At 37.2% G+C, this 22205-nt stretch overlaps 1 protein-coding gene across 1 annotated transcript in view; it reads left to right on the top strand.

The window, feature by feature from the left end:
• The window catches only part of KDM6A (lysine demethylase 6A), a 204571-nt gene that overhangs the window by 91545 nt on the left and 90821 nt on the right, over positions 1 to 22205 (top strand). The window contains 1 exon segment of the mRNA XM_019943503.3: positions 15412 to 15470. Coding sequence (XP_019799062.2) covers positions 15412 to 15470 — 59 coding nt within the window.

Below are 22205 nucleotides of genomic sequence, written 5' to 3'. Positions count from 1 at the left end.
TTTATAATACTTTTATAGATAGCTTGTTAAATGGGTCTTGCTTTTTTATCCAATCTGAAAGTCTCTGTTTTTTACTTGTGCTGTTTAGCCACTGATAGTTAATGAAATCATTGGTATGATTGGGTTTGTGTCTTTCATTTGATCTTTCCTTTTATGTTTATTCCCTTAATTTCTTGGTCTTATGTTCTCCATACCACTCCCCCCCTTTATATTTCAATCTGTTTTACAATTTTACTTTACTTTTCCTATTGACCTTTTCACCTATTCTTCTTTTCATTATTTGTTCAGTGGTGACTCTAGGGATTATAGTGTATAAACCCTTTAATTTTTCACAGTCAAGTCTCAGTATTATACCAATTCACATAAAATGTAGAAAGTTTGCAGTTATATAGGTCCACATCGTACCCACTCATGTCCTTTACGTAATAGCTGTTACGTGTATTAGATCTACGCAAGGTGATGTTATTTTGCTTTGAACAGGCCCATATATTACAGTGTAATAGTAATTTTATTTACCCATATTGTTACCATTTCTGATGCTCTTCATTACTTTGTATGAATTGTTACCATGTACTGTCATTTTCTTTTTGGCCAAAGAACTTTGTTTAGCATTTCTTATGGTAAAGGTATGGCGGAGATGAATTTCTTTTATCTGAAAATATTTTTTGACTTAATTTTAAAGGGCATTTTTTCTTGATAGAGAATTATGGGTTGGCTTGCTTTTTTAAAAAGTTATTGTAAAATATTGGCTATATTCCCTGTGGTGTACAATATATCCTTGTAGCTTATTTAGTTTATACATAGTAGTTTGTATCTCTTGATCCCCTACCCCTATCTTGCCCCACCCTCCTTCCCTCTCCCCTCTGGTAACCACCAGTTTGTTCTCTATATTTGTGAATCTGTGTTTGTTTTGTTATATTCATTTGTTTGTTTTATTTTTTTAGATTCCACATATAAGTAATAACATACAGTATCTGTTTTTCTCTGTCTTATTTCACTAAGCACAATACCTTCCAGGTCCATCCATGTTGATATGTATTTATTCTATTGTATATATGTACCACATCTTCTTTATCCATTTGTCTGCTGATGGACACTGAGGTTGATTCCATATCTTGGCTATTGTACATAATGCTGCCATGAACATTGGGGTATATGTATCTTTTCAAATTAGTGTTTTTGTTTTCTTCAGATATATACCCAGGAGTGGGATTGCTGGATCATATGGTAGTTTTATTTTTAGTTTTTCGAGGAACCTCCATATTGTTTCCCACAGTGGCTGTACCAGTTTACATTCCCACCAACAGTGTACAAGGGTTCCTTTTTCTCCACATCCTTGCCAACATTTGTTATTTGTGTTCTTTTTGATGATAGCCATTCTGACGGGTATGAGGTGATATCTCATTGTGGTTTTGATTTGCATTTCTCCAACGATTAGCATCTTTTCATGTGCCTGTTTGGCCATCTGTATGTCTTCTTTGGAAAAATGTGTATTCAGATCTTCTGCCCATTTTAAAGTCAGATTTTAAAAAAATATTTAATTTGTATGAGCTGTTTATATATATTTTGGATATTAACCTGTTATTGGTCATATCATTTGCAAATATTTTCTCCCATTTGGTGAATTGTCCTTTTTGTTTTGCCGATGGTTTCCTTTGCTGTGCAAAAGCTTTTAAGTTTAATTAGGTCTCATTTATTCATTTTTGTTTTTGTTTCCTTTGCCTTAAGAAACATATCCAAAAAAATATTGCCATGATTTATGTCAAAGAGTGTTCTGCCTGTGTTTTCTTCCAGTTTTATGGTTTTACAGTCTTACATTCAGGTTTTAAATCCATTTGAGTTTATTTTTGTATATGGTGTGAGAAAATGTCCTACTTTCATTCTTTTACATGTAGCTGTCCAGTTTTCCCAGCACCACTTATTGAAGAGATTGTCTTTTCCCTATTGTGTATTCTTGCTTCCTTTGTGTTTGTTTATTTTTGAAGTATAATTGACCTACAGCACTGTGTTAGTTCCTGTTCTGCAACATAGTGATTCGATATTTCTGTATGTTTCAAAATGATAACCAGGATAAGTCTAGTGTTTTTTTTTTTTTTTTAAGTGAAATTCTGGTGTCTTCTTGCTTCCATACTTCCTGATGAGAAATCAGTTCTTAATTGAACCTCTCCTGGCTGGGTCCTGTGAATTATACTTAAAACAGATTAACAGGAGGGAAAAAACAGTTTGTTTACACATGCAATGCATATTCATTCAGTAGAACTCAGTGATGAGTAACTCAAAGGGGTGGTTAGAATTTGAGGCTATATACCAACTTAGTAGGTGATGAGAAGAGCAAGAAAGGGCACTTAAAGGAAAACAAATAACTTTTTGGAAAGATAAGTAGGCCCTTAAGAGAATAGATGGGAGATATGATGTATTATGATAATGTCTGTTAGAGTTTCTACCGGGAGGGGTATATGACAGTTTTATTATTTTGGGAGGCTCTGCTTTTAGCATATATAAGGGATTTCAGGAACTCAAATGCCTCCAGCTCAAAATAATTCTTAGGTTAAACCAGCACATCTAGGGGTATCCTGTCCTGATCCCCTTCAACAACTATAACAAAACCTAAACTCATTCATGAGTCAGGAAGGTTTAAAAATTGCTGTTATGGTTTATGGTATAAAGTAGGAAGGTAGGAATAAAAAATTGTATGTACACTGTTAATGCTGCTATGTATTTCATTATATAAGTAGAAGACTGTAAGGAGATAAACGTTAAAATATGAAGAAGTGCTGGTGCTTCCTGATGATTTTTTTTTTTTTTTTTTTTTTTTTGTGGTATGCGGGCCTCTCACTGTTGTGGCCTCTCCCGTTGCGGAGCACAGGCTCCGGACGCACAGGCTAAGCGGCCATGGCTCACAGGCCCAGCCGCTCCGCGGTATGTGGGATCTTCCCAGACCGAGGCACAAACCCGTGTCCCCTGCATCGGCAGGCGGACTCTCAACCACTGCGCCACCAGGGAAGCCCTCTGATGATTTTTATCATGTGTACTTTACTAAACAATTTCTGTATATATTCATTTATGATTGTGAACTTTTAAATAAATAAAACTGACTTTTTTCTTCTTTTTTCCCCACTTGTATTTAAGAAAAGAAAGAAAAGGTTTGAGTTACGGTAGTATGCTTGTCTAAAAGAACCATTGATTAAATGTTGTGGAAAGATGGAGAGCAACCTTTTTCAGTATAAAATAGTATTTGCCTGTTAATTGTGCATTATGTGTAATTTTGGGGGATATATTGATTCATTAAAATATTTGTGGGTACAGTTCTTCTGATTAACAAAACCCCTTTAAATTAGTTCATTATCTTAAAAAAACATCCTGCTTTTACAATGGCTTTGAGAGAATTGGGTTAAAATTTAATTTGGGACAGTGAAAAAATATTGAAGAGTAAATTTACATATATCTTTGTATGTGTATATAAAATATCATGGAGCTTTATAATATTACTGCTGAAAAAGATGGAGTGTTTCAGGAACTCAAAGCTTGTAGAGATTACTTTGCATGTGTTTTTGGTATGCTAATTATAAACAATTCTTGTCCTTAAAGTACATTCACCAAGAAGGTCTATTTTAGTCCTTGATTCAATACATGTTAGAAAATTGTAATGCTGCATTTCTTACCAGCTCTGAAAATTGTGCTGGCCTTCTTTCCTAATTGGGGCTGAGTAGTAAGGTTTTCTTTTTTCCATTTAGCTACCATATGGTTTTATTTTTTTGTTAATGTAGTACTGATGTGGGATTAGGGATTAATGTTGGGTAGGGGAGAGATTTTGGGGAGAGAATTGTTATAATGGAAAAACTCACGGTTTTCCCAGTTCAGATTCATGTTTTGAGTTTAAAAATACATTGAGTATTTAAATATATCAATATTGAAGTGCTTTATAACGTGAAAATATTTAGAACTTTATGGAAGGCAGAACTGTAATTAATATTTCAACAAGTTTAAAGCTTAAATTAACCTGGAAAAAAACCAAAACAAAACTTTTTTGCCCAGAAAGGCAGAGAAAGAGAGTGAGATCTTTTAAAGAATATATACGAAAAGTTAAAAAGCAGTATATTTGAGAATAAGGATGTCAACTGAAAAAACAAAAACACAACCTGAAAGTTGAGAATTATGTTTAATTCAGGGACCTTACTGAGGACTGTAACCCGGGAAACAGCCTCTCATATAGCTCAGAGGAACTGTTCCAAAGAGGTAAGAGAAGAGCCAGGATATATAAGAGTTTTTGCTGGGGGGAAAAAAATGTAGTCAAACATAATGATTTTAGTGCTTTTCTGTGTATGGGAAGAGGCAAGAGTCTGGGCTCATTGAAATTTCTTTGATATGCATCTTGACTATCAAGGGCCAGTATCCTGGTTTTTCTCCATCCTGAATTCACTTGAAGGTGCACCTTGGTGAGTGTGTGTGTGTGGTGGGGGGGAGCAGCAGCTGATGGCTTGATGGTTGGCAACATTCCTTGTTTACTGGAATGACAGGTAACATCTTTTTGTCCACAAGGGTTAGTTTCTTTAGAAGTTTTACAATTTTACAAGCAGACCACATCCTAGAAATCATTATTTAATTTCTTTTACTTTATGGGCTAGACTGCATTCAGGTCTGCACAAATTGGTGGATGAACTAGTGGAACCTGCACTCATCTTCTGACCTATCCATGACTTCTGTTACACTATTTATGTCGGTCACTAACTGGCTTTTACTGTCATTGACAAGGGCTTTGTTGGCAATACAGGGATAAGTAAGATAGTTCTGCTCTCAAGTTGCCCATATTCTGGGTGAGGGAGGCACAAACAAGCATAAGCTTTTGGAAGTGATATATTAGAGGTGTTCAGGAGTGAGGCAGAAGTACGTCTCTTTGTGTAAGGAGTATGGGAAAGTCTGAGTGGGAATTAGAGAAGCTCCACAGAACAGTTGAGACTGGAGGGAAGGATTAATGGGAGTTTTCCAGGTAGGAGACGTGGAAAGCCTTTTAAAGAAGAGAACTGAGTCAGCCAGCACATGAAAGAAAGTACAGTAGGTGTTCAGGGAACTCTCCCAAGTTCTTGGTCTAGAGCAGAGGTCCAAATACTTTTTCGAAAGGGTGAAAAAGTAAATATTTTAGGCCTTGTGGGCCAAGAGGCAAAATTATCTATTATGTAGGTACTTAGCTAATCATTTACAGTGTAACCATCATAAAATATAAGAATAATTTTTTAGCTCCTGGGACTTGAAGAAAAAATTTTGACTGGCCATAGTTTGTGGCCCCCTGTTTTAGACCCTGGGGTAATTGTTAGAGGCCTCAAAGTGGGGAAAAGGAAGGCAAGGGCCAGATAGATGGTAAAGTGGGTTTGCAACAGTTAGCACAGATCTGGAGTCTTAGATTTGTCTTAATATTTGTTCAATATCTAGTCAAATTCTGTAGTGCTGGAAATCAGAGCCATAAAATTAAATAAATAAAACACAATGGCTTCCAGGGATTGATTGGAATTGTATTAACTTTGTACAGTTTAAAAAAGAAAAACTGTCATTGTCTTTCATTCAATAAAGTTTTATGGTATTTCCATATAAAGTTCTTATGCATATTATAAAATAATGTATTTTAGATCTTCTAGTTTTATTGCTGTTATAAATGTCATTTTAATTTCATTTTTATCTCTTTGCTGGAATATAGAACTACAGTTGGTTTTTATATGCTTTAAATTTACTGAGAACTTCACTAACTTTTACTAACTTGGCTAATTTGACTATGTTACTTTGGATTTTCTATGTAGACTATCCTACCTTTGTAATTAATGGTAACTTTGTTTCTTAATTTTTGTGATCTTTGCTCCTGCTACTGCAATAACTAGGATGACAGCACAGTATGGATTGAAAGAGGTGGTATAGTACATTTGTCTTGTTTATTTCCCTTCTTAAAGGGAACGTTTTAAATGTTTTACCATTAAACATGATTACTTTAAGTTCTTTTTTTGTAAATAGCAAACTAAGAATAGAAAGGAACTTCCTTACTCTAATGACAACCAACTTTAAAAATTTTCAGTTTAAAAGTCAGCATTTTTCTTTTGTATGCAAATACTTTTCCTGCATCCATTGAGGTAATTTTATATTTTTTTCTCCTTAAATCAATCTTGTATTTCTGAAGTAAGTTCAAATTGACAATAAGTTTTTATCGTTGTTAGTTATTTCTGGATTGGGGTTGCTAATATGTAGCATCTTTGCATCCTTGTTCATAATTCAAATTGGTCTATATTTTTTCTTTCTTGAGTTTTCTTTATCTGATGCCTTGGAGTTGGTTCTACATTCCAAGGAGCTGGTCAGAGGAAGAGGAAGCAGAGGGCAACAACCCTTTTCTTTAAGGCAGGGGTCTCCAACCCCCGGGCCACGTGGTCCCAGTCCGGTTGTAGCCTGTTAGGAACTGGGCCGCACAGCAGGAGGTGAGCGGTGGGCAAGTGAGCGAAGTTTCATCTATATTTACCGCCACTCCTCATCACTCCCATTATTGCCTGAGCTCCGCCTCCTCTCAGGTCAGCGGCAGCATTAGATTCTCATAGGAGCCCGAACTCTACAGTAAACTGCACATGCAAGGGATCTAGATTGCGCGCTCCTTATGAGAATCTAATGCCTGATGATCTGAGGTGGAGCTGAGGCAGTGATGCTAGCGCTGGGGAGCGGCAGCAAATACAGATTATCATTAGCAGAGAGGTTTGACTGCATAGAGACCATAATAAATCAATTGCTTGCAGACTCATATCAAAGGCCTATCAGTGAGTGACAAGTGACAACAAGCTCAGGGCTCCCACTGATTCTGCATTATGGTGAGTTGTATAATTATTTTATTATATATTACAGTGCAATAGTAATAGAAATGAAGTGCACAATAAATGTAATGCTCTTGAATCATCCCGAAACCATCCCCCCCGGCCCCCCAGTCTGTGGAAAAATTGTCTTCCACGAAACTGGTTCCTGGTGCCAAAAAGGTTGGGGATTGCGGCTTTAAGGGAATCATGAGATTATACACATCTCACTGGCGAGAACTTAGTAATTTGAGAACTCTTAGCTGCAACAGAGGCTGAGAAATGTCTTTATTTCGTCTTATCATGTTAATAGTTAGGATAGAAAACAGTAAGAGAAGATACACGTTGCAAAATAGACTGTACTACTAAGAGAAATTAATTCATGTTATTGGTAAATAAGGGAATTACGTTGTATGATGTGGAAGTCTTACTGTTTCACTTAAGCTTTTTTCTGGATAATGGGGAGTATAATTATAAACTTAAGTAGGGAAGGGAAAAGTTCTCTCAGCTTGACTGCAGCACTGGTAGCAGGAGTTCTGTAGTCTAGATTTTAAGAAAATTAAGCACGAGTACCTTCATCCAGAGCTCTTCCTCAGAAAAGCAGGTTCCCAGTTTTGTACAGCTCTCAGCTATTTTCATTGTCTCAGCACCTTCCAGCTCTGCTCTAATTAAAGGATTGCCAGAATTGCAACTTCATTGTTTTGTTCATTTTTGATATCGACCATGGCAACCTATCATCATGCTGAGCTTCTTGCTTGAGTGGTTCAGGCTGTCTCCAGGTACTAGTTACTACTTTTGAAATCCTCTGGTTATAATGTTGCATAGGTCTTGAGCAGTCTTGTCCACAACTCTCTTTTATTTCTAAATCCTCTTGTTTTTAATGTGTAATTTTTTTTTTTACAGCATGTGAGACTTCCAAGAATTTTATCTGTCATACTGTATCCATTGAGCAATTACCATGTGCTAGATAGTTTTCTTGTTGGTGGTAGATACATTACCTCCTTTACTTCTCACAAAAATCCCAAGTGCCAGGTCATGTATAATCTTAATTCCTCAAAGCAACCCTATGAAATTGAGACTCAGTTAACTTGTTTTGTGAGTCGATAGTAAGTGACAAGCCAAGTCTGATGGCCTCTGTAGCCTGATTTCATGATCTCTATGCAATACTATGCATAGATTTTGGAAGCAGAACTACTTCTTCTTTTTGTTTAAAAATTTTTATTGGAGTATAGTTGATATACAATGTTGTATTAGTTTCATGGAAGCAGAACTTCTGCTCTAATGCTATAACTTTGGATCTGATTGATGTAATGAGCTTTGACAACCTCTTTTGCTATATTATTGTAACTAGGAGAAACTCTTACAAGTGTTCAAAAGGTAGTTTGGATTGTATTAAGGGAGTGATTCTGTATAAATTGAATCAGCACAGTGTTAAATTCTTTGATAAAAATGTGTAATAGGTTATTTAAGGCTGTAAGAGATTGATTTATTAGCAGTAAAACTTTCCTCAGTAACTTATATATGCTAGTTACTTTGCCATAGGGATCAAAAGATGACTTGAGCTCTATCTGCCTTTTTACAAGCTCATATTCTAGTAGAGGAGATGAAGGGCATATCTGTAATAGACATGAATATTCATTTGGAAACTTGCTTCAGAAAAACCTAACTCTGCACTTGGGAATGTGTCAGGTGATACTTGTGGAAAGAAGAGATGAATGATGTGTTAAAGGATAGATAGGAATTTTATTTATTTATTTGGTTGGTTCGTTGCGCCGGGTCTTAGTTGCGGCAGGTGGGTTCCTTAGTTGCGCCACGCATGTAGGATCTAGTTCCCTGACCAGGGATCAAACCTGGGCCCTCTGCATTGGGAGCATGGAGTCTTAACCACTGCACCACAAGGGAAGTCCCAAGGATGGATGGGAATTTGCTAGATTGAGAAATGAGTTGAAGGAAAGATGGCATTGGCTTTTTCAGCAGAGGAAGCAAACATGTTTAAAATCATGGAAATGTATAAGAGCATATTTTATTCATAGGCCTGCATGTCATTTGTCCTGACTGGAGTGGTGGCTGTGGGATTGGGAAAGTTGAGCAAGAGTCATATAACCAAGACCCTTATAGTCAGGCTAGGTTGTAGGTAATCTTCAGAGGAGTTTAAAATAGAGAAAGTGTCATGGTTGAGTTTTTCACAAGTTCACTGGTAATGGTGTGGAAGGTATTTTGAAAGGGGGGACATGGAAGGGGAGGCGAACGTTTGGGAGCTGAGTTAGGAAGCTATTGAAACAGGTCAGGTAGACAAAGGCAAGGTCCTAAACTACCTAGAGAAAGGCAGTAGGAATGGAGAAGGGGATAGATTCAAAGGCTTTTTGATTGTAAAATGAGCTTTGTGAATAGAATGAATTTGGCTTATTGGTGGGGAAGAGTTGAGACAAGAAAAGTAGGATTACTTTTTGGATTGGTTAACTGGTGAGATTGCTACCACTATGTAAAATCTTCAGTACCATTAGAGCATCAGACTCTCCTCTGCAGTGTAAGATAATGGGATTTCAGGTATTTGTAGTATATTCAATAGGTGGAGAGTACCCAGAAGGCATTTGGAAATTCATTCCTGGAGTTCTGGAATGCCTTCATACTATTATATTTTTCTAATAGTCTGGCTTGATTTTATTTCTTAATGATATCTCTGCATAAAAAATTGTCTTCAGAGGTGATTACTGGAGTATGGGATGTTTGGAGATGCTACAATCAGATTGCCATTCTACCCAAATATTGGCAGTAGTATAACAATATCTTGATAATCTCATCATTTAGTCAGTTTTGTCTAATAAAATTTTTTTAAAAGCTTGAATATTTTACTAATATTCTCTTTGGGAAACAGCTACCCTCTTACTGCTGCATGCTTGTAGGATACTGGGTCTAAAACGTTCCTTAAAAAACCCAAACCATGCTAGATAGAAAATTGCCGTGTCCTCAAAGGGGGGGCGGGGCGGGGCAGTGTTCTGATCTTAAACTTACTGGCACTCTACTGCTGTCTTTAAAGCTTGTTTTCTTTCAAAATCATGATATGTCCATGATGGCCATTCTAGACCCTGCCCAGTCTGATTTTCATACAGGGTTGCTGCTTGTCACTGTTGGGAGGAAATGCCTTTTCCCTCTTGTAGTGTGGGTGCAGTGGTTGGGAGCCTGCAAATTAACTGACAATAGACAGATTAACAGGAGAAAAGACAAAGTTTGTTTACACATGCATGCTGGAGTTGCCCTGTAATGAGTAAGTCCCTCAATAGCCAGAGATAAAGGTTTATATATAAACCTAACAAAACAGTCTCAGGGTTTTGGGCTTCACTGAGAAAGTAGGGAAGGTTCTATTGGAGTTTTTGATGCTGATGGGCAGCTGAATTCACATTTCTCAATGCTAAGGGTCAGTATTTTCCCTGTTGGGGATCAGTGAAAACACCTTCATGGGACTCTCTGGCATTAGTGAACTGCTAACTTAATGAACCACACCCTGCCTTCAATATAAATTGATTGTAATCTTACTAAGTTATAATTTCTTAATTTGGGATTATGATGGGTACTGTGATACAGTCTAGGTCAGAGGTTGGCAAATTTCTTTTGTAAAGGGCCACATAGTAACTGTTTTAGATTTTGTAAGCTGGATAGTCTCTGTGTTGCAACTGTTCAGCTCTTCTGTTGGAACTGGAAGCAGCTATATAGACAATAAGTAAATGAGTGGGGGTATAGCTATGTTTCAGTACAACTTTATAAAAATAGGTGGCTGGCTGGATTTGGCCCATGTGCCATAGTTTGCTGACACCTAATATAGATACTCTAACCTCTAAGGATTTGGACTGAAGCAGGAGTATGTTTTATAAATAATACATTTCCCAGAAAGTTACTCCCCTAACTTCTCACACTGGATTGAAGAGTGACTATATCACATTTAAACTCATTTTCATATCAGTGCCTTTGCTTGGGTCATCCTTCTGCATAGATCTATGTTTCTCAATGGGGATGCTGTTGGCATTTTTGGTGAGATTGTACATTGGGAGGGAACACATCTTTGTCAGGGCACATAGCCATTCACACCCCCAGGTCATTATTTCCAAAAATGTGTGGATTACAACCCCTGGCTGAGATGGCTTATTTTTCCTTCTCCTTTCCCAGCAATACCCAAGTTCTACCTCTTTTCCTAGTCCTTATTATACTTCATTAACTCTTAAATGGCTGCAGCTAGGAATATATTATTATGCACTTAATTTCATAATCATTTGTCCTTAGATTGTAAGTTCATTGAGGATAGGAATTTTTGTCTTTTTTGCTTACTACTTTCTTCCCAGTGCTAATAACTCTGTTATGAATCATAGTAGGTGCTCAGTAAGTGTTTAAATTACATCGTTTACTGTTACGGAAAAATGAGACTTACCTCCTTGGTGAGATTTATAAGCTCCTGATTAATAGGGACCATCCCTCATACTAATTCTGTGTCACCCAGGAAACTGAACTTAATACTGAACTTAAATACTGGGTGGTTCAATTTACTAAACCTGTGGGCATCTGCTATGTGGAAGGCACTGTGTATGCTAGGTAATATACACAGATGATTAGCACTCCTGCTTTCGTTGCATTTGTGTCTGATGGGATGGAATTTAGTCAATACACAAATAGCAAAAATATATTATCAATAGTTAAGAGTGAGCTCTGGAGGCAGACCTAGATTCAGTTCCTATGTCTGCAACTGTCTCTTTGAGCAAGTTGCTTAATATCTCTTCATTCTTTAAATTTCTGCCACCTCAAAGGGTTGCTAGTACCTTTTAAAAGAAATGATGTTAGCATTTTGCATAAAATTAAGTTCTTACTATTATACCATAATGTCACATGCTAGAGACATTATGCTAAGGCCAAATTTAGAGGTTGGAAAGATTACCTCTGGTTTGAGGTGGGAGAAGTGGCAAAGCTTCATAGGGAAGATGACATAAATGCATCTAGATGGATTGATAAAATTTATACAGTGGCAGGGATGGGGATAAGATTTCCTAGAGGGGAAAGGATGAGCTATGAACAAAAGAAGTTGAGAGAATGCAGGATGTGTACTGAAAGCAGAAATGTCCCTCAGTAAACTCATATTTCCACCACACCTTACACTGCCTTCTCTGGGCAATTACCTAATTTGGTGAAAGATGCTGTCTATTGTTATTCAACCATGCTCTCCTCCCCTCCATCTCCCCCACCTAGGGAGACAGTTGTGTTTCAAATCTAAACTTTTCTTGGGTAGAACATTTCATAACTCTGAATTTAACTACTCTTGTGTTCTGAACATCATCCATCCCACCCCCCAACACACACACACACGCACACGCACGCACACACACACACACACACACACACACACAGAGTAGTGTGCGGGGAAGTACATTTTAATCAGTTTGGCTTGTTCAACCCTTGAGTATTGTCCTCAATACCTAGTAAAAGTCCAGTCTATTTCAGGGATACAGTGGGGTCGTAAATGAATGATCCTGATTGAAGCCAGTTTCAACTAAATTTTAAAAATTTGAATATGAACTTTTGAAATGGATGTTGTCTGAGATCTTTGTGAATCCCCGTATTTGTGAATACCCTTGTAGCATGTAATTTTCTCATTCAGAAAATTGAGGGTATTGAGGATTTAATGAAATTAAATTTCCATGTTTATTACATTTTAAGATCTACTTAAGAAACCTTTTTTCAGTGTTTCCAGAAGTGTGGTTAGAATTCAAAGGAAATGCACAATATAACCCTAAAACAAGTTTTAGTATTAAAAATAATAATTGCATACCAAAAAGTCACCCAGCTATTTATTACACTTTGGTCTTTAAACATCACGGATTCTTTTTCTCCAGTCATTGAATGACAGCAGTTGTGGGATAAGTACTGTAGTTCCCTTACACCTAGCGCAAAATGACTCTGAGGAATGTTCTTCACTGTCTCCTAGAAATTCCCAGCAGTATTAAGTCCCAGTTGCCCACAGCTGCATAGTCAGCCATACTGTACCCTTTATTGGCTTCCTTCCCTTCCCTGCCTCACTTCTCTACTCCCTTAGTGGTGTTTCCTAGGGTAACTTCCCAAATAAACCGCGTATACTAAAACCTTTTGTCTCAGGGTGTACTTCTGGGGAAATACAACCTAAAATAATACAGTAAGAAACATTTTAGTAAGAGTTTGAAATTTTTTAAGTTTTAGAACATAAGTTTGGAGAACACATAGTGGGTACTCAACTGTTTGCCCTTTTTGAAAAAAGGGAGTAGGTAGCTAGTTTCCCATATGGGGGCCAGAGGTCAGATTGAGTCTGGATGGGCATCTCTGTTTTGTACTGCAAAAGGAATCACTGATGTTTATAGCCCAAAATGTAAATGGCTAGGTGTCATTTTAGCATGTGGTTTTTTTTTTTTTTGCTGTACGCGGGCCTCTCACTGTTGTGGCCTCCCCTGTTGCAGAGCACAGGCTCTGGACACGCAGGCTCAGCGGCCATGGCTCACGGGCCCAGCTGCTCCGCGGCATGTGGGATCTTCCCGGATCGGGGCACGAACCCGTGTCCCCTGCATTGGCAGGTGGACTCTCAACCACTGCGCCACCAGGGAAGCCCGCATGTGGGTTTTTTTAAATACTAAAATTTGTTCTACGTTTATATTGTGCATTTACTTTGAATTCTAACTACCTTCCTGGCAACACTGAACATAAAATTAAATCCAGTTCAAGAAACAGAAGGAACTAGAGGAAGAATACAGAGATACAAGCAAGAGAGAATAGGATAGCATAGACATTTTCTTATTCCTGAAAAATAGGTTTTTCTCTTAGATTACCCATAGAATTCTGCTGACAGACTTTTTTAAATTGAAGTATAGTTTATTATTCATTCATTCATTCATTTATTTATTTATGGCTGAGTTGGGTGTTTGTTGCTGTGTGTGGGCTTTCTCTAGTTGCAGCGAGCAGGGGCTACTCTTCGTTTCGGTGTGCGAACTTCTCATTGCAGTGGCTTCTCTTGTTGTGGAGCACGGGCTCGAGGCGCACGGGCTTCAGTAGTTGTGGCTCATGGGCTCTAGAGCGCAGGCTGAGTAATTGTGGTGCACGGGCTTAGTTGCTCCGCGGCATGTGGGATCTTCCCAGACCAGGGATTGAACCCGTGTCCCCTGCATTGGCAGGCGGATTCTTAACCACTGCGCCACCAGGGAAGCCCTAATTGAAGTATAGTTGAATTACAATGTTGTGTTAATTTTTGCTGTATGGCAGAGTGACTCAGTTAATGCATGCATACACACACACACACACGAACATACATACATACATACACATACTTTTTTATATTACTTTCCATTATGGTTTATCCCATGACATTGAATATAGTTCCCTGTGCTATGAAGTAGGACCTTGTTGTCCTTCCATTCTGTATGTAATAGTTTGCACCTACTAACCCCATACTCCCAGTCCACCCCCACCCCCTGCAACCACAAGTCTGTTCTCTATGTCTGTGAGTCTGTTTCTGCTTTGTAGATAGGTTCATTTGTGTCATATTTTAGATTCCACATATAAGTGATGTTATATGGTGTTTGTCTTTCTCTTTCTGACTGACCACTTAGTATGATAATCTCTAGTTGCATCCATGTTGCTGCAAATGACATTTTTATGGCTGAGGAGTATTCCATTGTATATATGTACCACATCTTCTTTATCCTTTCATCTGTCGATGGACATTTAGGTTGTTTCCATGTCTTGACTATTGTGAATAGTGGTGCTATGAACATAGGGGTGCCTGTATTTTTTTGAATTATAGTTTTGTCTGGGTATATGCCCAGGAGTGGGATTGCTGGATCATATGGTAATTCTATTTTTAGTTTTCTGAGGAGCCTCCATACTGTTTTTCATAGTGACTGCACCAACTTAACATTCCCACCAACAGTGTAGGAGGGTTCCCTTCTCTCCACACCCTCTCCAGCATGTGTTATTCGTAGACTTTTTAATGATGGCCATTCTGACTGGTGTGAGGTGATACCTAATTGTAGTTTTGATTTGCATTTCGCTAATAATTAGTAATGTTGAGCATCTTTTCATGTGCCTATTGGCCATCTGTATGTGCTGACAGATTTTTTATTTCAGGGCAGGTTTGATTAAAAAGAAACCACAGAATCTGTCCCAGTTGATTGGATTCTGTGCCATCTGTTGACTCATCAGTTATTTTGATGTTTTAAAAATACATTGTAGGGCTTCCCTGGTGGCGCAGTGGTTGAGAGTCCGCCTGCCGATGCAGGAGACATGGGTTCATGCCCCGGTCCGGGAGGATCCCACATGCCGCGGAGCAGCTGGGCCCGTGAGCCATGGCCGCTGGGCCTGCGCATCCGGAGCCTGTGCTCCGCAACAGGAGAGGCCACAGCAGTGAGAGGCCCGCGTACTGCAAAAAAAAACACACAAAAAAACAAAAAAAACCCCCAAAACATTGTAACTATATTGTAATGCAGGATAGGTTTTTAGTAACATAAAACATCCTGGATACCATATTTTATAGTATTTGTAACATATGTATTAGACATAAATGCTTTTCCTAAAAGTCTCTTTTTCCCTTTCTTTCCAGAATGCTGCCTTTTTATATGGTCTTGGTTTGGTCTACTTCCATTACAATGCATTTCAGTGGTAAGTTGACATAAAACTAATAACTCCAGTTGTTTTCAGTAAATGACTTATTTAGTTTGTATTTTTGTGTGTGTGCGTAATAAATACAAAATATTTTAATATCACTAAGCCTACATTTCCCAATAATCTCCTGAAATTATTAGTTTGTTCCTTCAGGGATATTGACCTACCTTAGATTATTAGAAATATATGTGTTCCTAAAAGAATCTGGTATAAGATTCTGATTAAAGACGACTTAGATTAGAAAGCTTTGGGAATTTCTCAGTCACTTGTTATGGACTGGTGGTCCCCAGGTTATTTGAACTGGGGAATGACTCTACTCTCTATTCTCAAGTTGGTAAATGGTCTGTGATGAGCAGTATTTCCTTTTCAGACTTTTGGATATATTGACTGCTCCTTCCCTTCCTCCTTCACCAAAAGACACGCACACACACGAGTGTGCTAGTACTTTTCCAATTTCTAGTAACTAGGCACTAGATTATAAACTCTCAATTTTCTCTTCTATAAAATAGGAGTAATGGTACCACCTTCAGAGTCAGACATTAAATATGATAGAAATATATATAAGATTTTATAAACGGTAAAGTATAGGTCCCTGTTACTGTGGCCTTTGCCCCCTTGTTGTCTTTCTGTTTACCAGACAAGACAGTAACATTCTCTAGTGGAAAGAACATAGTTGAAAGATTGGTATTCTGGTCTCAGCACTGCCACTTAGTTTGATGTGTTTCCTCATTTGTGTGTGTGTGTGTTTTAGGTACATTACAGTTACTTGCCTTTTCTACTCTACAGAGTTTTGATGATCAAATGAGATAATGTACATTTTGCAAACTGTAAAGCCCTATGTAGACATTTTTTGAAATATATTCGACTTTGTCAGAGTGCCTTCTATTCTCCATAATTTTAAGCTGAATGGGTGCTGAGAAAGTCCAAAGGAACATTTTGACCAAAGGTTTTAACCCTGTCATATACCTGTTGGGCATCCTGGATATTTATTACAGAGCTTTTAAATATGCATTGGCAATGATTTGATGTGGTTTCTCTAAAGATGAAACTTAAGACATGAATGACTTTTCCCAGATGCCTTTTCTTTCCCGTTTGCTTTTGGTCCTGTTGGGTTTTGATCATCTATGGAAGCACTGCATTGTTAGAGAACACCTGTGTCGATAGAGTATTATAATCATTCAAATCACTCATTTTCTTTGTAAACAAAGCTATAATTGATCTTTATAAAGAAGCTTTGTAATATTTTTCTTTTAAATTATCCATCGTTGTAGAGCAAGCCTAAATTTAAGCCTCCTAACTTCATAGCCAGTGTATCATATGTAAAATCAAGAGTAGATTAGGACTGTTTTAAAATCTCTTTACTTTCTTGAAGATGCTATTCATAGAATTCACAATTCGAAACTTTTAGTACCAGAGTGGTCTTAAGAGATAACTTAGTTTTTTTCCCTTAATTTTATAGACGTAGAAAACAAGGGGTGTGTATGTGTGTGTAACTCAGTATTATATAACTGTTTAATTGGTGGCAGAAGCAAACTTATGCTCAGATTTCCCAGTCTAATTATTTTGTCTGTTGTAGTCTGTCCCCAAGTTTGAAGATTGATTGGTGGTTATTTTTTAATCAGTATTTGTAATTGTTCTCCTGGGCACATTGGTAAAATCTTTATGGCCAGCCAGAAATAATTTAGATGAAACTCAAGGCAAGGAACTCTGCAGTTTAGAAATGAACATGCATACCTCACACCAGTTAATTTTCACCTACCTGTGATAACTTGTGAACTCCCTGTAGATTGAAGATACAAGCATAAGATCAGTAGTGAGGTGAAGCCATCATCAGTTGAAAATTGGATTGCATTAAAAAGTATGTGACCATGTCAAGTTAGGGGGCTTGTAGTGTGGAAAATTATATCTTTTGATTCCTTATCTACATATGATTTCTGTGTCCTTCAGTTGGCTTAAGAAATGAAACTGAAATGATATAAGAATGATGCAATGTCTGAATTAGTAAGTGCCTTCTGTTCTGTTGATCCTGTCCTGGTTACCACCATTTTCTCATGTCTTGAGTTTCAGCTCTAGCTGCTCCCTAAAATGACATACCTCACACCCTCTCTTAATCCATCATGGATGTGTGTTTCCTGTCTTGCTGGTCAAATGTTCTTTCACAAACTCTGTGCCCCCAATTTTTGCTTTCACTTATCTTGCTATTTCTTGAACAGCCACAAAACTAGGAGGCATGGAGTAGGTGCTTGGTGAGAGTTTTAGAGTGTAGCCTTAACGGATAGGAACTTCCTTAGGTTAAAACTATACTTGTGTTTTATTTGGTTTTACTTATAGGTGGCTATTAATTTCTGGGAACAGACCCACCTCCACCCCCAACACATACTAAGTTCTTTGGGATTTGTTGAAAAAATATTTCCAGAGAAGAGTGTGGTATGCCTTTTTTTATTGTTAGCTCAGAATGTTCCATCTCTTGTACATTTATAATTTAAGTAGAATTTAATATTTGTAAATGGTGTCTGTTGTTATTTAATTAGATTAAGTATTCGAGAATAATGTGTGCAACCACCATGTGTGTTGGGGTTGGTGATGGCGACTTAATAAATTATTAAGAGCAATTTTATTAACTGGTTTTATTTGTTAACCTGTTTGTCTTGTTTCTTGCCCTATTATGCTCCCCCGCCCCCTTTTTGGGGGGTGAGTTGATTTTATTGTTAGCCTCTGGATGAGTTCAGTTATTTGGTCAGTTTTTCCAGTTTCAATTTCAGCCTCTTAGAGGAGCCCATGTCAGAAAGTAGTAGAGCAACTGTTACATCCTCACTGGATTTATCATAATTATTTAATTTTACTATTATCATACACAGTAATCTGTGACCAAACTTAAAATAAATATAAGGAGGAAGGAAGACATAGAAGCCCATAGTAAAATGCATGCAACAGAGAGCTAGAACCAGTATCTATAAAGCTGTTCCTTTCCATGTGCATGAGTGCATGCCCATGCCTTCACTTGTTCTTCTTCATGAGGATGGCATATTGCTAAGGGTACCTTGAACTGAGCTTTTCCTTGCCTTTGTAGTAAGAAAACTGTATCCTTGGGTGAAAGGAATTGAAATATATACAGTAATAAAGTATTATAACTTACAGCCATATTTCTAAATATACCTCCCTGAAAATCCTTATCATTCCTCTCTCTCTAGCCTATAACCTTTTGTATTCCCATTGATCAATATCAGAATGGTCTTATAGTGGCAAACCTAAGAGCTACATAATTCTGTGCCAGAGGCATAGGATTTTGGAAATTAGCTTCCCAAATCTAATTGATAAGCCCTGGTAAGGAAATGTAGTGATTATTATTATGTTGACATCAGCAAGGAGTAGGGTAATGAGATGGAGGTGAGTTTAAAAAGACAGAAATGTTAACACATTACAAGGGAACTTTCTCCAGGACTCATTTCCCTAGCGTGTACGAATTACAAGTGTTCTTAGGGGTGTAGGAATCTCTGCTCTCCTTGTAAAATCACTGCTTTGGGTGCAAACATAAACTTAATGTAGTTTGAGATAACCACCATTGATCCTGAGGCTTGTTTAGCATGGAGTCTGGCAAAAACTTAATATTTAATATATGTTTTCGAGCTATCATTTTGCAAACTAATGCTCTTAGATCAAAAGTTTTTTTCTATTAAAATAAAACTTCACGTTAACATATGTTGAGTTTATTCTGTTCGCTGCTGTTTTGAAGAAAATAGCAGATAACTAAGGCAGTTTTGGTAAAGTTATGCTTACCAGTGACACACAGATTGCCAGAGAGAATTTGGAAGGGTTTGGATTGATTAAACTTCAGGGAAATTATGAATAAAAACATAAAGTTTACAATAGGGGTGGGAAGAAAACATCCCACTGTCCACAGTGATGAAATGAAGATGGCTGGAGAGGGCAAAAGAACCAGGAGGTAATATATTAGCAAATGTCAATGTGAATAGCCTAGTGTATGATACTTCTAACTTATCCTCACATTTAAGGTCCTCTCTGTTTCAACCTCAGATGATCTTTCTAGACTTATTGTTCCCCTAAATATATTCTTTGTGTCAGTCACTACTGTATTAACATTTCCCTGAAAATGTCTTGAGCATTTTTTTACCTGCAAGTTGGTTTGTGCCATTTACTCTTTGGTCTGCCTTCTCCTTCCATCTCCACTTTAAACCTCTTACCTTACCTTACCTTACCTGTCTCTTTGAGTTCTTAATCAAATCTATTTGTCTCATTTAGAAGGAACCTCTAAATTTCCAAAAATATATGTATGTGTGTATAGAAGTGTGTATATCTGTTGTGTATATATGTTATTACTGATTTAGAGCTAGAATATGCTCCATTTTATTAGTATGAAAATTTATGGAATTAGTTCCTTTATCTCTTCAGATATCCCTGAGGGAACTCTCTGGACTCAGCATTATTAGCTTCAGAGAACTTAAAGTTTTATTATGTCTCTTTTCAAATGTACTAAAACTGTGCTAGGATGTTTAGTTAATATCATTATTTTTCTATAGTTTGGTAAAGTTCTAAAGGAGGCTTTTAAAAAAATGGCTCTAGAAATCTTATTAAAAATGACCATTGTTTTAAAATATATTCAGCATGTGTGTGTTTTTTGCAGGTAGTGCTATTGAAGTTATCATTTCCTTTTAAAACTTGTTAACAATGGCAAACATTAATTGCAAAAAATTTTAAACTGAAAATTGATAGAAATAATTTTGGTGGTATAAAAACATTCTTTAGATTTTAAGAAAATGCATGGATACTCAAGCATAGCAATATGCACTTGTTTAAAATTTCAGTAGAGACTGTACTTTAATATTTGAAAACTATAAACCTTTCCAGGTATTGTATCATTAAAAGTATTTTGTCATTTTAGGTAGCCATTTTTCATGTTCTAAAATTGTCTGTCAGTCAGAATACTGACATCAGCAGAATTTGTATGTGTTGGTGGTTTAGTCTAACTTCTGCTACACAGATCATGTTCTGGCTACATGTGGTTTGGTGAGATATGAATGCATTAAAATGATGACCAAAATTAGAATGTAGTCTGAGTGGTACCTGTCTTCTCCACACACTATCCCCCTCCTAACACATAAACACATTCTTTTTTCCTTCCCAACCCCAAGGGGTAGATGCAACACATAGGAGAAAAAGATGGTAAGAGTTTAGAAAAGCAAGTGAAAATGAACTTGCATCTATTTTGTTAGCTGAGGAGAACTGATCAGTAAAGAGACTCCGGAGCATCCCTTCCCACCCCCTCAACAAGAAGTCCAGTCAGTTAATTATAAAGAGTGATGACATCAGTAAACATATATTAAACATTTTCCTATAATGTCTAGAGTATTTAAAAAATAAGAGGAATGTAAACCTCAAGGAATAGACTACTTGGAAAAACTAGAGACAGCACACTGACAGGTAAAGAGTAAAATGATTTGATTATAGAGTGGACCTAACTGCTGGTTAACATTAAGCAAAAAATAGTTGATGATGAGTTTGGGTGGTGAGTCTTAAAGGTAATAGTGGATTTAGAGTGAAGCAGAAGAATGAAAATATTCCAGGTCAGGAGACCATCCTGAGGAGAAGCCGTGAAGCCAAGAGGGCCAGTATTTGCATGAAGAAATTCCTAAGATATGCCAGCTCACAGCGGAGGAGGAGCAATGTTAGGGCATGGCTGGCAATGGGTATAACTGCTCACAAACCTTAAATGCTACATGGAGATTTGACTTGAAAGAGTATCATGGTTAGTAGGCAATCACAGGAGCCACATATTTTAGGAAGCATAGGCAAGCCAGAGGAGAGGAGAGCAAGGGAAGTCTTTAAGGAGACTATTTCAGTTATCTGATAATGAGATATTGAAGATTGAGTCTGCAAGTATTGAATTTGAGGGAAACTTTGAAACAACCTGGAGAACTTGATGAATAGATATATATTGTCCTCCCTTGTCATGGGCACTTTTAGTAGTCCTTAAATTAGAGCAGGCACAGTGTAGCCCAGACTAGTGTATTGTAATACGTATTTTTGCTGGTAGGTTAATAATTTTTTAAAAGAAATTTCCAGTGTGTTAACACGTGTAGAGAACTTTGTAAAATAACCTGTGTTTTTTGTACTTGTGTGACATTGTGAACTAAGTGGATAAGAACTAAAGGCACAGAAACTGAGACAATAGGAAATATTTCTCCTGTGGGGTTGTTATTGATGATCTGTTTTCCTTCTTCCCATTCGCATACATCCTTCCTTAGACTGTTTTTCTTCCTATCTTCTTTTTCTCCTTTATTCCATCTTTCCTTTGCTATCTTCCACCACTTCCATTCTTTTTCTTTCATGTATTTGACTCAGGCCTGCCTGTCCGCCCCCCCCCCCCCCCCGCCCCCGTTAGTTTTGTTTGTTTAAATTTTTATTGGAGTATAGTTGATTTACAAGGTTGAGTTAATTTCAGGTATACAGCAAACTAAATCAGTTATACATATACCTATATCCACTCTTCCTTGCCTGGGTTAATTGGCATGTGTGGACATTGCTTAGTTCTGACCCATTCCATAGGAGTTCTCTGACCCATTTCGTAAGGTAAGGTTAATTAGGACTTTATGAAACATTATCCTCAATTTTTATTATTATAAAATGTAACATACTTAAAGAAAATTAAACAAACATAAGTATACATCTTTACATGTTATTTATAAAATAAACATTCATAACTATCACTTGGGT

The sequence above is a fragment of the Tursiops truncatus genome, chromosome X (assembly GCF_011762595.2).
Source record: "Tursiops truncatus isolate mTurTru1 chromosome X, mTurTru1.mat.Y, whole genome shotgun sequence".
NCBI classification, from domain to species: Eukaryota; Metazoa; Chordata; class Mammalia; order Artiodactyla; family Delphinidae; genus Tursiops; species Tursiops truncatus.
Note: the sequence above shows the minus strand (reverse complement) of the source record. Positions and strands in the feature narration are given on the sequence as shown.